Raw genomic sequence first — 17,154 nt, 5'->3', positions numbered from 1 at the left:
GCAGGGCCCCAAAATTACAACCCTCCTGTGAAACTGAGAAGGGGGCTAAACCTGGGAGATACAGGGCACGTGACTTTGATAAGGAGGTGAATTTATGGCCCAGCGACAGCCAAAAGCCACCAGCCACAGCTGCTGACAAGACCAAAAAGACCTCAGAAGGCAAACTTTAAGAAACAACCAGAATGGGTCGTTTTCTGAACTCTGAGCAAAGGGCAAAGGGAAACCACACAGTCTCAGGAGGAGGAGGAACCCAGGGAAGCCAGGGAGAAAAACAAAGTGGCCTTCAAGGAGGAAACACAAGTTAAGGTTAAGGTCAACAACACTGCGGACATGGAAACACTACCCAGCTCTGTCCCTTCCTGGACTGGATTTAGAATTTGAAATCTACCGTCCACCAAGGCTTGTTCTGCATGTCCCAGACACAGACTAGAAGCAAAGAGGGACTAGTGCAAACAGAAAGATCTTTCCATGTTCATCGTAAGGTGGGTTTGTCCCCAGTGGAATGGTGGCCTCAGGAGATCATAAACACACTGGTAGGGTGGGCTTCCAGCACTGGGGAGGAAGCACATAGAGCCTGAGGCCCCAAAGCTTCCTTCCACCTCTGTGAGTTTATAGTTCCATGCGCTTCTGCACTTGTTAAATCAGGTTGCTATTTGTTGTCTACTAAGCTACAAACTTGAAGCCCCCAACCAGCAGAGGCCACTCTCGATCCCACCCCCCAGCCCCAGTTCACTCCCAAAGATGAAGACAGAGAGGACTGTCCAGTCTCTAAACGGGATAAAGGATCTAGAATAAGACATGGAACAGGAAAATAAAATAAATACTCATCTTATACTCCCAACTTGAAATGCACATACAGGCAGCCCAACAGCCTGTAGATAATTTGGCTTACAATGATGTGCAAAGATGCAGACCCATCGTGGCTGAACAGTTTTGTACAGTTACAAGTGACCCTGGAAAGAATATTACTGACAATCTTGCCTTAAAAACTCTTTTGCAAAAGACATCACGGCCCCAGACTTCAGCAGCTAACAGATGGAAATTAATTTCACTTCAAATCAAAAACCTAAAATCCGGCCGGGTGCGGTGGCTCACGCCTGTAATCCCAGCACTTTGGGAGGCCAAGGCGGGTGGATCATTTGAGGTCAGAGTTCAAGACCAGCCTGACCGACATGGTGAAACCCCGTCTCCATTAAAAATACAAAAATTAGCCATGCATGGGGGCATGCACCTGTAATCCCAGGTACCCGGGAGGCTGAGGCACAAGAACCCTGGAGGAGGAGGAGGAGGTTACAGTGAGCTGAGATCATGCCACTGCACTCCAGCCTGCCAGCCTGGGCAACACAGCAAGACTCTGTCTCAAAAAAAAAAAAAAAAAAAAAAAGTCTAAAATCCTATTTTTCCTTTTAAAAAAACACCCCTCCCCCAAGTAAAAGTCAACTCTGATAATGGGGAGATCTACATGTTTACCTTAATGACTTCTTCCCCACATTGAAGTATTCCTCCCTATTGTGCTAGAAACCAAAATTAAATAGCACCAAGTTTCCACAGAAACCCTGAGGAATGCGAGCCACTAAGGAAAGAGGATGTAAAAGAAAGACTGTAGCGAGAGGAGGTGGGGGAGAAGGCTGGAATTCAGGCTTTCCTGTGAATTCGCTTTGAAATGCCCAGAGTCCACCGGATCTGAGTCCCCAAGAAAATCTGGTAGAGAGGCCAGTGAAACAGCATAAAGAATAGAAAACACATGAGATGTGTTAAATAATTTTGATTTTGGCCACGTGAAGAAGTATTAGTCATACAGGTAATGAGATCTTACAGGGAGGTGATTCCAAGGCTCAGCTTGACAATGTTAAGTATACCCATTCTGGGCCTGGAGTGCCAATTACATTTCCAGATTGGCAATTAGACATAATGTCCCAAGACAGTCACCAAATAATGCCAAAAACAAGGCAAGTTACATCTTAAAGCAGCCATTCTTTTGAAACTGCCCTTCCCTCCTCTGCCTGACTCATCCACCTCACAAACAGCTGCCCCTTATGAACTAAATCCTTGTTAGCTACTGATCAAGAGAGACCAGGTGGCATGAATAATTAAAATCCACGAATGATTCAAGCACCATGTTGTCAACAAACCAAGTCCATCCCTTTCACCAGGAGTTTCTCCATAGTGTCTAACAAATTACCCAAAAAAGCAGCAAAATATATTTGCCACCCCCAACCAATGCATTCTCATTCAGGCCCCAGCTAACCACTGGAAAGAGCCTTCCAACATGTATGTGTGTTTACATTTGTATGACTCAGTTCCTGCCCTCAAGGAGTTTGCAGGCAATTCAGAGATCAGATGTTCATATTCCATGAGAAGATAACTGTTTTTTCCTCTGCTCAGCCTGTCAAGTACTAATAAAAGTCCTAATGAGCAGGGAGTCAGAACTGGGTCTTACTTATTTTTCCCCCAGCACCTAGCTTGGTTTCTGGCACATCGTATGCACTTAATATGCAACACAAGCCAAAACAACAACAATAATTATAACCAGAAGACTTCTTTAAGGGCCTACTGTGTGCAGGCCACAATGCCAAGTCCTTCTTCATTCTGCCTGCTGCAGACATTTATGGTTCTCCCCTCTGACGATGAAACAACATTAAAAGTACATCTCATGGAAAAAGTCCCTGACAGTGTGAGCTGTGAAAAACCCTGGTATGGTGAGAAAAGGAGCTACTTTCACTTTCGTCTGCTGGAATTCTTAAGAAGTGCATTGGAGGGCCGCGTAGCACGGTTCCACCTGTGTCCCCCAGTCACTCCACAGGCAGCTCTTCAGCCAATTCTTTGAGGTTGAACCCTCCATTTGGGAAGGCCAACCCAGGCCCCTATGGAAAATCAGGCTGGCAGTCTTGATGCCCACTGACTTCAAACACTCCAGAGGGAGTGGTCCCCAGCCAGCCTGGAGCATCACCGCAGTGCGTCCCTGGTAACACCACAGCCTTTAATTTTGCAAGGAGGTGGTTTGGCTGGGTTGCCCTCCTGGACTTCGGGAAGTCACACCCTTTGCAGAATGACCAACTGGCACGAGGAAGAGCACACACATTGGTGGGTAACACACAGACCACACCCTATAAACACTGTTCTGGCTGCCACAACCCAACCCTAAATCCACATTGCTGATGGGTTCCTTAGGAGCAGGCACCTGGACCATCAGCTTTCACAAATAAGAGCCCAGCCTATACCACAGTTACCCTGGCCTGAACGGAGTTTTCTCCACCCAACGGTCTGGCACAGCAAACCTTCTGCTTCTCATCCCTTCCCCCTTTAAGAGCTGGGAATTTCCATATTTAAAAATAAGCCGATCTTCAGGGATGGACTGGCCAGAGGCTAAGGGATGGACCAGATCCTTGATACTCAAAGTGTGGTCTGCACAGCATCAGCATAGCCTGTGTCTCACCAGACCAGCAGAATCTCAGGTCCCACCCTGGATCTTCTTCATCACAGCCTGCATTTTAACAGCTCCCGGTGATTCCTGAGCATATTAAAGTCTGAGTTAGCCAGGCACAGTGGCTCACACCTGTAATCCCAACACTTTGGGAGGCCAAGATGGGAAGATCACTTGAACCCAGGAGTTCAAGACCAGCCTGGGCAACATAGGGAGACCCCGTCTCTATAAAAAATTTAAAAACTAGCCAGGCGTGGTGGCACACATCCATAGTCTTGGCTACTTGGGGAGCTGAGGCGAGAGGATCACTTGAGCCTGGGAGGTTGAAGCTGCAGTGAGCAGTGATCATGCCACTGCACTCCAGCCTGGGCAACAGAGTGAGACCCTGTCCAAAAACAAAAAAATGTTTGAGAAGCCCAGGCCTAGAGACACTCTCCAGTCCTTGAAGATAAAGATCTGATATCCCCACTGAACATTCCCCGGGCCTTCTGTCCACAGCACTAGGACACCCCTGCCTCCGAGGGTACCTGAGTTTCCTTTTCTAGGTACCTGATGCATTCTTCTTGGGACTCCACCCACCCAAGAAGCAGTTCTAAAAGAGACACCCTTGGTCTGCTCCCTGACTGTGCACAGAAAGGCATGGCCTTGCCTGATCCCCAGGGATGTCTCCAAGGGACCCAGTGTTCTCCACAGGGCCTAGGGCCAGCATCACAGCACAAACAGCCCTTTCACTGGAACCACAAAGGCAACCCTCCAGGGGATCTGCAGCTCAGCAAGGTGGTGCTGGCTGCTGTGATTCACAGATTAGCATGGTCACTGCCAGTGTGAGCCGGGATACCCACTTTGGGAAGGAGGTCCTGGCACTGCAATCTAATGCCAATGTAACTGTTTCTGCACCAGGTCTCTCATGCCCTGATGAGAGACAGAAAGAGACAGCCCCAAAGCAAGCACTTACTCCTAGCTATCAGCCACCCAGTGAATGTCCCCATCCAGGGAACAAAATAGCCGTGAGGCAAAAAGAAGGTCCATTTGGCCTTCCATTGGAATGCTTTATCCTCCAGGCCAAACAGCAGGGGGCAAGCAGCTCTTCTTTTCCTCCTGATGTATGTTTGGTCAAGTCTCCTGGGCACCTGGAAGCAGGGCTAGACCAAGGCCCCCAAAGGGAGGCCATAGGTTCCCAGTGTCCTCCTAGGAAATGCTATAAAGTGGGGTTGGTGAAAAAAACCACCCCCATGAGACTGTGCTCTATCATAGACCTCAATCTGCAGGTGAGGAAACTGAGGCACAAAGGTATGATGTCTTTGCCCAGGATCACAGGCTGAACCTTGGGTACTGCACAGCAGCCTTGACACCAGAGCAAGACTGCTCACAGGTAGCACATTTGAGGGCATTTTAACCAATTTCTCTACCAGCAGGATGCTGCCAAGCCTGTGATGTGACCCTCCAAAGGGGAAGCTCAGCCATGCCATGCCTGCTGATTTTTTTCACAACGTAATTTAGAAGGCAGGTGTGTCACAGGACACACTTTGGGAAACACTGGCCTAGGGGGTGTCTTGGAAAAGCTGGTCTGGGTAGACAGTGAGTGTCCTGGCCAAGAGACTGTGACATCACTTGGGAGACAGGTCTATGTGTTCTGGACTTGGGATAACAGGGTGGAATTTTTCCCTCCTCAAGGGTACAATGCTGGACAACCACAACTGCCCACCAAACGCCACAGTGTTCCCCTTCTGCCAGCCCGGCAGCTCCTGGTCCCCCATACTGTCAATGTTCATCCGCTGATACCCCACCATCAAAACTGTAACCATCCTGCCAGGACCTCATCGATGGAGCCTACCTCTGCTGCCCTGCTTTAACCTTCTAGCCTTGCAACAGCCAAGAGCGATAAGCCCATGTCTCAGTCTTACTCTAACTGGTTTTTGGACCTATGACAGTATACTTCAGGATCTGAAGGCTCCTTTTGGCCCAAAAATTGTATTTGTTATAGTCTGCGCCCTTCAGGGGCTAAAAGTTCAATGAATCAAAGGGAAAATAAATTCAGCACTTCATGAAGCTATGATAGTTACCACTTACAAGAGCCCTGCTAAGTGCCTGGCATTTGCAGGGTGCTATATGCCCATTATTCCTGCTCCCTATAAGAACCCTACAAAGTAAGCATCAGTATGCTCTTGGTATGGGTGAAGTAATCAAAGCTCAACACGGTTGGCAGTCAAAGATGCCCTGCTAATAAATGTGGGATCCACGATTTGAACTTGGGTTTGTCCGATTGCAGAGTCTTGTACTAAAATGTGCATTTCCATAAAAAGGGCCAGGGGCTGGACGCAGTGCCTCACGCCTGTAATCCCAGCACTTTGGGAGGCCAAGGTGAGCAGATCACAAGGTCAGGAGATCAAGACCATCCTGGCCAATGTGGTAAAACCCCATCTCTACTAAAAATACAAAAATTAGCCGGGTGTGGCAGCATATGCCTGTAGTCCCAGTTACTTGGGAGGCTAAGCCAGGAGAATTGCTTGAACCCAGGAGGCGGAGGCTGCAGTGAGCCGAGATCATGCCACTGCACTCCAGCCTGGGCAACAGAGCAAGACTCAGTCTCAAGAAAATAAAGAAAAAAGGAGAAAGAGCCAGGAATGAGGAGCACAAGCTCTCTGGACAAGGGCGGCCAGCTGGAGCTCCCCCATGACTGGAACCCGAGAACTCCTCCAAGGCCACCCCAAGTAATCTGCTCAAAAAGGAGTATCTGAAGGTCATCCGGTACAGCCAATCCCCAGGACAGGATGAGATGAGGCACCAGGGCCAATCTGGAATCAAGAGCTCCACGGCACCGAAGCTCCAGCCCTGATTGAATGCGTCAGGCCAGACCCTGGGTAATTACCAAGCTGTAATGGGATCTGATATTTATATTAGTCACGAGCCTGACAGAGAAAATGTGTTGTTTTCTCAGGCACAGCCATGGAGACAACATCTCGATAATTCATTACACGCAGACCATCCTTGATCAAGCCCAAGCTTCTGCAAGGACAGCAGCTCAAACTGAGAATAGAAATAACTCTATGCCCAGCCACACTCAGGCCCCTCAGCAAACCACAGCTCCATCAGGAAGTTGGCCTCAGTTTCCCCAGATATTTAAAGAGAAGTGGACCATATGCTGGAAGACGAGCAGAAGATGGAAATAAAGATATGTAACTGTCCCAAGGCTGAATTCCTAGAAGAATTGCTGGGGGATTGCAAAACACATTCTGAGCTAGAAACTTTAACCTTCATTCCTCAACTCTCCCTCTCTCCTAAATCAAATCACAGAGCAGGAAGAGACATTAGAACTCACAGAATTCAATCCCCACATTTTATACATAAGGAAAGAGAGACACCAGAGAGGTTAAATAACTTCTTCAAAGTCATGGCTTTATTCAGGCTATCAGAGCAGCTCCCTATTCGATATAGTCTACGACAGGATTGAACTTCACAATGTCACACCCAAGTGAATAGAGAGCTCTGATGAAATCCCACAAAGAAAAAAACAATGTGAAAAAGTACAGCAAAGAACACAGTACTGGAATGACTGTGACCAAGTTCCCAACAGGAGGAAATTATAATGTTTTCTTCTTCACTTTCTGAAAAAGTTCACATGCCACTCTTTTCAAAAGACTAAAGTCATTCACTATTTGAGATTCAGAGACCAGAGGTACTAATGAAGAGATGTCCCACGATGCATGTCCACAGTCTTGGATTCCTTTGATCCAAAAGGATGGTGCAATCCCAGAGACCAAACACTCATGAAATTGGAGGTCCTTGCTGAATTTTATCTCCCATAGAATTTTAGATGCTACAAAAGACCTGCTTTCCTCTGGAATCCAGCTCTTGATCAAATCATCTTGGGGCGGAAGGATGGTGAGGGTGAACCCATCTGAGGGCTGGTAGAATTTTCTGGAAAGGCAGCCTATGTTTTCTTGGGAAATCTAGCACAAAAATTATTATTCTAAACTTAAGCCAATACATGCCTGTGTATTGAGTCTTGACAAAACTACCAAATACTTGGAAAGCAAAAAGAACAAAAGACAAAAGCACACACACAATTGCAATAAAATTACAGACCTCGAGCATAGAAAGAAAAGCTTTTAAAAGGTTTAACTTACCATTATTGCTTATAATGAGCTGGCTACCTATGTCTTAAGTGAGTGAATCTAGGGGCAGACATCAAGAGATTCTGGGCATGCTTTAAAATGGACTTATGGTATCAAAAGGAACCTGCACTCATTCTATACTGTCCTCACATCTTCCGAACCAACCACCATCACCTCTCATCCCTGGCGGACTTCTTATAGCAACTAACTTCCATTTATGTCCACTCAGCAGGTCTTGGAGCTACAAAATATAGCCAAATATTTATGAATTGTTTTTTCTAATCGTTGCCAAAAACCTATTTTCTGGAGTAAACTGACAGAAGTTATGCTTGCTCATCATTTAGGAGATCCTTTGTGTGTGCAATGGGATTAGCATTTCATTACAGATGCAGCAATTGCATTTATGTACTCCCTAGCGTAAAAATATTTTGAAAGCTGTGTTTAGGACCCCAGGATCACAAAAACACCACAACTTATTTTGAATCATTGAAAAAGTTTTCATTATGATCAAAATTGCCCACTGCCTGAAAGAAAGCAAGCTGTTAAAAAGTTCACCCAGATCACTCCATCTAGGGAACATTTCAGACACACACAACTGTGAGCTATCTTTCCCCTAAAGACAGTCGCTGAATCGCAGTAAACTGGGGAACAAAATTCCCGAGACTGTTGGGGGAGGCGGAGAAGGATGGAGAGAGGGAATGTGGGAATTTGAAGGCTCCAGGAATAAGCTGTTCTCAGCAGGAAGGCTAGGCAGGGATCTGGTGTATAGGGCTTTGCTTAACCTGAGGGCTTCTCTGGCAGGTGGGAGGTTTTCCTCCTTAACAAATGAGAAAGAACCTCTACGGCTGAGAAGGTAATTCCAAAGAAAACTCTCTGGCCAACACCTGCAGGCCTCCAGAGAAGTCAGAGAATGACGAAGAGAATGACGGTTTTCATATTTCTCCCTTTGTTCCAATACACCAGTATTTTCCAAAACACAAATGTGCTGCCACAAAACACAGCTGAGCTCCAGCACCCAACAGGATGTATAATTAATGATCAGGAGAGAGAGCCTCCATTCGCCCTGGTGTTTTCATAGTCAGCCTTCACCCATAGCCCCTGGCTTCCCTACTTCTCTCCGCCGCTAAGGAGGCTGCTACAAGTTGTTGTGCCCTGTGGAAGTTTGAGGGGTCCTCAGTTTAACTTTACTAGAAAATATGTGAACATGTGGAGGCTGCAATGTGTATCTACCGTGCACTATTCCCCTGGATGTCCCTTCCCTCCAAAACGGTTCGTGCTGTGAAGTCTCCTAGGATGGGAATTACTCAGAAAGAAGGCAGCTGGGTCACTCTCTTTTTTCCAGTTCTTTCTTTTTTACTCTGCAGTTTTCTATTAAACAGTGTCGGGCCCCCCACTCCAGCTAGTGGCTGTGGGGAAGGGAGGACATCTCTAGGGACACGACTACAGACCAGGCAGTGAGCCTAGCAACCATACATCGAAGGTGTCGCCAGCCTCAGTGCTGGTGGGCGTCTGCGCCAGGAATAGCTAAAGCCGACGACATCTAGCCACCTTGAGCGCCAGGGAAGAAGCTCCGCGTAAAACCGCGGCCTCAGGTGGACCCCCGCTCCAGCTCCGCGCTGCTGGTGGCATTTCCGGGGACCCAAAGTGGGTGGCCTGGGGGCAAAGGAACAGAGGCCGAAGAACTTGGGGATTGTTCCACTAGAGCACCTAAGGGACGGAGTGGGAGGTTACATCAGATATGCGACCTCAACACATTCTGAAAGTGGCAGCCCCATGGGCTGCCCCCAATACTGGGATGGATCTCCCCAACTTCTCTCGCCCCTCGAAGTCCCCCTGCTATCTCGGGCCACACTCCTCCCCCGGGATTCCCTTGTGCAAAATTATTCTCTCCCTTGCCCAAAGGATTTTCCCTTCTTTCTGACCCCACGGACTCATCTCCCCAACAGGTTCCTAAAGTATGGGCGGATGTCCTCCCTCTCGCCCACCGCCAGGAGCCAAGCCCCGGCAGGTGAGCGGTGTAGAACACGCACCCAGCTGCCCCCAGCTCCCTCCGTCCCCGAGGCGTAGGCTCTCCCCACCCCGCACCACGGCACCCAAGACTGTGCGTCCCCGACCCCGGCCCCAGCCGCAGCAGCCAACAACCCTACAATAAACAAGAGGGCAGGATTGGGCGTCCGTGTCCCGGAGCGCACTGGCTGGGGGCAACTCCTCACCCCCGGCGCGCCGCCCGCTGCCCCGATCCGAGAGCACCGGGAGAGCCGAGGGAAGGGAAGGCGGCGAGGGGAAGGCAGGCGGGGATGGAGGGAGGCACTGCGCGGCGCGGAGCAAGGAGGTGGGCTGCAGGGGACGCTGAGAAGCGGCGGGGCTGGCGCAGAGGGCGGGCGCCCGGGACGCGCGTTACCTTGGTCTTGCCCCCGCAGTGGCAGCACACGGTCCACAGGTACTTGAGCGTCCGCCAGAGCAAGATGATGAAGAGGCCCCCGAAGAAAGTAACCATGGAGGAGGCCAGGAAAGCCCACCACATGCGTTGGCCCCGGCTGTCGCACGGCACCTCCATGGTCACCGGGATGATGAGCGCATCCATCTTGGGCTCGTGGACCGAGGACGAGGAGGAAGAGGAGGAGGAAGAAGAAGAAGAGGAAGAGGAGGAGGAGGACGCGTCTAGGCTGAGATGGTTCGCGTGGATATTGCTACTCATTCTAAGACTGCTGCCTCCGCCGCCGCCGCCGCCGCCGCTGCTGCCGCCGCCGCCGCCGCCACCATTTGCCATAGCTAGCAACGGGCAGCCAGCGCAGGGGCTCGGGGGAGCTCCTCCCGCCGCCAGCGCCACCCCAAACACCCATCAACAGCCATATTGCTGCTACTGCTGCCGCCGCCGCCGCCGCGGAGCGCGGGAGGGGGGCGGGGAGGCGCCTGGGCTCGGGGCGCTGTGCGCGACCTGGCGGGGTGCGCCGAGATATATACAGCGAGCCGACGCCGCCAGCCCTCCCCCCGGCCGCCGGCCCGCCCGGGGGGGAGGGGGATGGAGAGCGCTGGCAGCTCCCCCTCCCCGGCCCGCGCCGCGCTAGCCCCGGGCTGCGCTGGCCCCGAGCTCCAAGACCCAGGGGGCGCCGCGGGCCTCCCGCGCCCGGGGTCTGTGCCGCCCCCGGGCCCGCCCCGGCTCCGCGCGCGGGCCCGGGTGTCCTCGGCGCCGCGCCGCCCGCCGTGCGCCACGGGTGTGCGCTGCGCTCGGCCGGGGACCCCCCTTCCCCGCGCGCCTCCTGCGCGGCTAACGAGCCGCTCTCTGCTTATTAGGCGACAACTCGTTAATAATGGATAATCGGCCCCCTCCGCCCTGGCGCCCCCGCGCCAGCCCTCCTCTCCCGGCTGCGCTCGGCTCCGGCTCCCCGCCCCAGTGCGCGCCCGGCCGCAGCAGGTTCACCGCGTCCGGACGCCGGGCCGTGACCGCCTGCTAGCCCATGCTCCCCGGACCCCCGAGTCCTGTCGCCACGCCGCTGAGCCCCTCGGCCTCCGCTCGCTCTTCCTCCTCGCCGCCTCCGACTCCTTCTCGTCCCCGTCCTCGCCGCCCGAGCCTCTTCGGCGCGCGCCCCGCGCTCCCCGCAGCCGCCAGCAGCAGCAGCTGCAGCAACTGGAGCGGGCGCGGGCTCAGGACGCCCGAGGCGGGAGGGGAGGAGGCTCGTCGCGCTGGCTCGCCTGGGCTCCAGGCTGGGCAGAGGCGGACAGGGCCCCTCGGCGGCGGCCCGGCACGCGCCCCTGACCCCCAGGGCGCCAGGTAGAGCGCCCCCAGCCCAGGCGCAGGGCCAGGCGCCTCTCTCCAAGGTGCTGCGCCTCCAGCCGAGAGCGGTGGGGTACCCGGGGAGGATGGCGGGGCGCCCCGGTCAGGCCGTTTTTTTTCCCAAAAGAGCCCCCAGTGGGTAGGGGAGGAGTGCCAGCTGTCAACTGGATTCCACAGACTGAGCGCCCCAGGACCTTCGGGCTTCGGAAGTGAGGAGGACCCTACTCCAGGATATACACAGCGACCCACCCTCTACTTCGCTCTTTTCCCTGCTTCCTATGTGCCCAGTGTCCCGCGTGTGGCTGGAGGGCAGGGTCAGGAAGGCCGGTGGGTAGTCTGTGGCCTCTGACAGCAGCAGGTGGTTTCTCTCCTTTTTCCTTATTAGCAACAGAGGCTGCCCAAGAGAGAGTAGGCAGAGATGATCAGGACGACCTGACCTGGGGATAGTGCAGGCCCCAACAGACAACAGAGTTCCCTAAAAGGTTGCTTTCCTTTCATATAGTTTCAGACTCCATCCATCCTGTGAGGAGAACAGATGGGGGAAGAGGGGCTCCAGACTTCATTCCGGCTCACCGTTCCCCATTTAGGGTCTTCCCTTCTCCGCGCTTAAGATGAAGAGGGAGTCCGTGTTTTTCCGTAGCCTGTCTCCGTACACCACCAGGGGAATCCCCCTTCTGACACTTCCGGAAACTTTGCGACCCCTGGACACCGTCCCTCCTCGTGCTATCAGCTGGACCACAAGTTTTTCCAGGGCTAATTAAATCGAAGATGATCACGCTCTTCCCTCATTGCTGCAGTGGTTTCCCGAAAGTTTCCAGCTCATTAGTTTAAGCCTAATTGGAATTCTCAGGTTCCTTTCAGCCATGGAAAAGGCCCAAGTTAGCATCCTTAGCTTTACACCTGAGGCTGTCTCCGTGGAAGTCAGATCAGCCCTGCCCTTGTCCTTGGAGGTCTCTGGAAGGAAGAGCGAGCAAGGGAGGCTGAGCTGGGCAGAGAGGCTGCAGAGGATATTTGAAGTTTCTCTCTTGCTTGATTCAGAATACATTCGTTGGATTTAGGGTACACATCCACTAAGAAAGAATCAAGGCCAAAGTCAAAGGAGAACATGGAATGAGGTGAGTGTTATTGAGTATTTGGTTCTCAAAAAGCAGTGTATGTAAAAGGGAGCTGCAGAGAGTGTGCTCCAGAAAATGGAATTGTCTGAGCCTCCTCTCCATACCATCCCATGGTATCTCCAACCTCAGCCTCTGTTTTCAGCCACTCTGAATGCATCCCTGCCACACCAGACCCAAGCATGCAAAGGCCCTGGGCCTTTTCTGGTAGGGGGCTGGGGGAGCGGGACCCAGAAGTGCTGTGGGGATGCACAGGAAGGTGACTGTGGCATTGAGGTTCCTTTATTTATTAGCCTTCTCAATGGCTGTACTTTGCTGCTTTTGTGCCTCAGCACATGCCAAGAAAGTTAAGGACATTCCTTAACTCAAGGCCAAGATTTGAAACTTAAAAATAAAACACCCAGAACATAAAAAGAGCAGCAAAGGATAGGACTGTCTCCTTAGTGGGATATGAAACCTCCAGAATGGATTCCCTCACCCACAAAACTGAAATTTTGCAAACCAGCAAATCCCCTCTGGGGCCTTCTTAGATGTCACCTACAGCCTGGATTCCCCTGAAATGCCAGTCTCGGGGACTACTGGTAAGCAGACGATGGCTGTGACTTCCGTCATCCCAACTGCAGGATCCATAGCTTTTTCTCCTCCATCATCACCTTCATCACCTCAGCATCTTTGGAGAGGGTGCTGGGAGGCCCCTCAGATGCCATCTCCTGTTCTCTCCATCACCCCTGCCTCTGCTGATTGAAGCTTTTAGCAAGTTCTGTGCTATCCAAAGCTTTGGCTTAGTCAGGATTCATCAGAGACCCTCAGTGTTGAAGTCAATATTCTTCCCTTCCTACAATCCCCAGTCTCTCACCACCTCCCTAAATGGCCTGGCTGGTAAGCACTGAGAGAGTGCCACCGTCCATCAGAAATAGACATTCCCAGGCCTTTGCCCAGTTCTCTCTGGCCATTTCCACATTGTTCACAAACTTTTGCACCACTTCCAGAAAACTTGGCACCTGGCATTACAAATTTAGGAAAAGGCTCTGCACAGATGGAACCTCAAACTTAAAAGGAACTTAGGTATCTTTGATTTGATGTGTTTCTTCATTTATACAATCAAAATAAAGCCAGAAATTTCCCTGCCTACCTCGAAGGGTTATATGTGAGGATGAAAAAGAAGGTTGGGCATGGTGGCTCATGCTTGTAATCCCAACACTTTGGGAGGCTGAGGCCGTCGGATCACCTGAGGTCAGGAGTTCAAGACCAGCCTGGCAAATATGGTGAAACCCCATCTCTACTAATAATACAAAAATTACTGGGCATGGTGGCACATGCCTGTAATCCCAGCTACTTGGGAGGCTGAGGCACAAGAATTGCTTGAACCCAGGAGGTGGAGGTTGCAGTGAGCTGAGATTGCACCACTGCACTCCAGCCTGGATGACAGAGTGAAGCTGTGTTGAAGGAAGGAAGGAAGGAAGGAAGGAAGGAAGGAAGGAAGGAAGGAAGGAAGGAAGGAAGGAAGGAAGGAAGGGAGGGAGGGAGGGAGGGAGGGAGGGAGGGAGGGAGGGAGGGAGGGAGGGAGGGAGGGGAGAGAAAGAAAAGAAGGAAGGAGAGAGAAAGAAAAGAAGGAAGGGAGGAAGTGAAGAAGGGAGGGAGGGAGGGGAGGGGGATGGGGAGTGAAAGGAGGGAGGGAGGGAGGGAGGGAGGAAGGAAGGAAGGAAGGAAGGAAGGAAGGAAGGAAGGAAGGAAGGAAGGAAGGAAAGGTAGGAAGGAAATATTATACAGATCTTAACTGTAATTACCATGACTCCAAAAATGGACACCCAAAGTCTAACCAGATCTTCTGACCCCTGAGCTCATAATTGCATGTGCACATACCCCCATGCCATGCTGTCCACAGCATGTCCACAGCCAGGCTGTGCCCAGAGTCCAGGGCACAGCAGAGCCCCTCCAGCCTAAATGAGCTCTCTGACTACCCAACACTCATGCCCACTCCTTTTCTTGCCAGTCCCTGGACAGCCTTGGAAATGGGAAAGGTATAGAGAAGCACTATAAGCCCAGCACATCTTCCCCTAATGTAGGTGTGTCTGCAGGCTGGAAATTGAGGTTCAATGGCACAAGAACTGAAAGCCTCAACAAAAGTAGAAACTTTACCCTCTGTTCTGAAAACACCACGAGCCTTATTTTTATTTCTAAATTCATTCGAAAGCTTTCCAGAGAGAAGGGCAGCCTCTGTACCACATGCATGTGTGTCTATGGCAACTCTAAAGGCAAGTCAGCAGTTTCAAGCTTCTTAAGTATTCTAATCTGAACAACCCTAACTGATTTAAAAGAAATAAAAGGAAGTGCATAAACACACATACTAAAAAAGCAGAGGGACTAAAGTAAAAGCCAAGGAGGACAAAAAAAGGTTATTTACTGAAATGTTGGCCCAGCATCGCAATTAATGTGCAATGGATTTTCTTTTCCTCCAACCTGGACCTAGTTCCAATACTCTGACATCAATCTTGGTGATTTTGCGATGGAGAGACCAAGTGGTGACTCTTTAAATGATCTAGCGCCATCTGGTGGATTTTCCTGGCACATGACATTATTTCATGAATGTTCAAAAAAGGGGCTTAATTTAACAGTCTGAAATTTGAGATACGAAAATTCCAAAGAGGAAAACCCTGCTGGAAAAAAACTACAGGGAATAGGAAGGAGGCATGGATCAGGATGATGTCGGTCCAAGGATACAAAAATTCAGTTAGGGGGAATGATTTCAAGAGATCTAATTGTGCAACATGGTGATTACTGTGGATAGCAATGTTTTGTATACTTGAAAACTTCTGAGAGATTTTAAGTCTTCTCATCACAGTTAAATGATAAGTATGTGGGGTATTACATATGTTAATTTACTTAAGTTAGCCATGCCACAATGTATATGTATTTTGAAACATCATGTACACCATAGACACATAAAAAAATGATAAACAACATCAACAAAACCCTACAGCTTCAACAGTATGAGTTATCTAATTACCACTCCTACCAGCATATAAACTGTTGTGGATGAAGGCAGCTAACAAAGTTCACATTATTACTATGACTTGATGTCAGATCTCAACTATTACTGCCACCGGTAACCCTGCCCTTCCTTGAATCACCACTGTGTTTTCTTTTAAAGTCAGCAGTATCCCTCTTTCTAACCACCCTTGGTCTTCACAGTCCGTTTATGAAGTAAAAAAGGGCAGTAGTGTCCGGGCGCAGTGGCTTACGCCTGTAATCCCAGCACTTTGGGAGGCTGAGGAGGGCGGATCACCTGATGTCAGGAGTTAGAGACCAGCATAGCCAACATGGCGAAACCCCATCTCCACTAAAAATACAAAAATTATCTGGGTGAAGTGGCGCATGCCTGTAATCCCAGCTACTCAGGAGGCTGAGACAGGAGAACTGCTTGAACCAGGGAGATGTAGGTTGCAGTGAGTCAAGATCTCACCACTGTACTCCAACTGGCAACAGGATGAGACTCTGTCTCAAAATAAAAAAGGGGGTCTTTAGCTATTTTCCCACTTTATAGGTGAGAAAACTGAGACTTAGATCTGTCAGGTTACTTGGCATAACAAGGAAAGTCTGTTACCTCTCAAGTGATTTATCTCTTTGTAATTTATAATGCTGGAGAGTGGGACTTAGAGAACAAGCTTTCAGGTGCTTGTATTTTTATAGATTTTTATATTTACTTCTGCTTGTAAGAATAATTCATATGTATTATAAACTTTGGAATATAAAAGTTTCATATAAGCTTCAAGTCAGTGACAAGAAAAAAGAATATGTCACCTAGAATCTTACCACCCTAAAATAACCATTATTAATATTTTTATATATTTTTCTCATAACTTTTTCTTGGGTGTGTATTTCTGCAAAATTAGGATTAGATTAAACATCTAACTTTTATCCTATTTTCCCTTAACATGAAATTGTTAGCATTTTCTCTATGTCATTAAATATCATGGAAAACACTATTTTAAAAAATGATAGTTGAATAACATTTCAGTAGATGGCACACTCCTGCATTTAGATGATTCTAAAGTTTAATATGTTTTAAAATAAGTTATAAAACTGTGTGCAAATGACTTCTAGTTGTCAAAAAAGATGTCCAGAAGATTTCCACTGACATGCTTCTATCCTGGCTCCAGCACCTCGGGAGAGCAGGTGTGTGTAGGAAAGAGGAGCCTGTGGCAGTCAGTCTGGCCATGGGATACTTCCCAGCCCTGCCCCAGGTCACCGGCCTCAGATCAGCCAATTGTGATGAAGAAGTTTTGAGCCAGGGCATGTTACCTGCAAAGTAATTCTCTTCTTTTCTAACACATCAAAGCCAGTGTGTTTTGAGAAAATAATGCTGTGGTCTCATCACATCCTCCTCAATCACTGCGCCACCTGCCTGCCAAGATACGAACTTGCAAGAACATCATCATTCCCCAAAGGACATCCATGGCTGGGTCAAAGAAGGCACAGCTCATGGACAATGCCCTGCCTAGAATTCACCTTTCACCACCATTCTGCAGGACTTCCAGAATAATGATTCTGCAGATTCCTGTCTCCCTTTCCTCTCTGTGATCAGTGTCACCATTCCCCCAGCAGAACACCACTACTGTGGGCCTTGCCTCTGGGAGGTAGGCAGGGCAAAAATTAGCCCACCCATTTTTGCTGGTGGGAGAAGAAGGCACCAAAAGGGAAAAGATTTTCCTCAGTGCTACACAACTT

At 49.9% G+C, this 17,154-nt stretch overlaps 1 protein-coding gene across 15 annotated transcripts in view; it reads right to left on the bottom strand.

The window, feature by feature from the left end:
* KCNMA1 (potassium calcium-activated channel subfamily M alpha 1) overlaps positions 1-10,646 on the bottom strand; it is a 762,160-nt gene extending 751,514 nt beyond the window's left edge. For 3 of the 15 annotated variants that reach the window (XM_007962885.3, XM_007962900.3, XM_073019033.1), the window contains exon 1: positions 9,941-10,475. In XM_007962885.3, coding sequence (XP_007961076.1) covers positions 9,941-10,309 — 369 coding nt within the window. In that variant the 5' untranslated portion in view covers positions 10,310-10,475. Of the gene's footprint in view, positions 1-1,381; positions 9,683-9,940 lie in introns of those variants that run through there. The other 12 variants (XM_007962879.3, XM_038010343.2, XM_073019035.1 and 9 more) reach the window with 9 other exon arrangements.
* Between the last annotated feature and the right edge of the window lie 6,508 nt (positions 10,647-17,154).

This window comes from Chlorocebus sabaeus, chromosome 9 (genome assembly GCF_047675955.1).
Source record: "Chlorocebus sabaeus isolate Y175 chromosome 9, mChlSab1.0.hap1, whole genome shotgun sequence".
NCBI lineage: Eukaryota > Metazoa > Chordata > Mammalia > Primates > Cercopithecidae > Chlorocebus > Chlorocebus sabaeus.
This window is presented reverse-complemented; position numbering and strand designations above follow the sequence as displayed.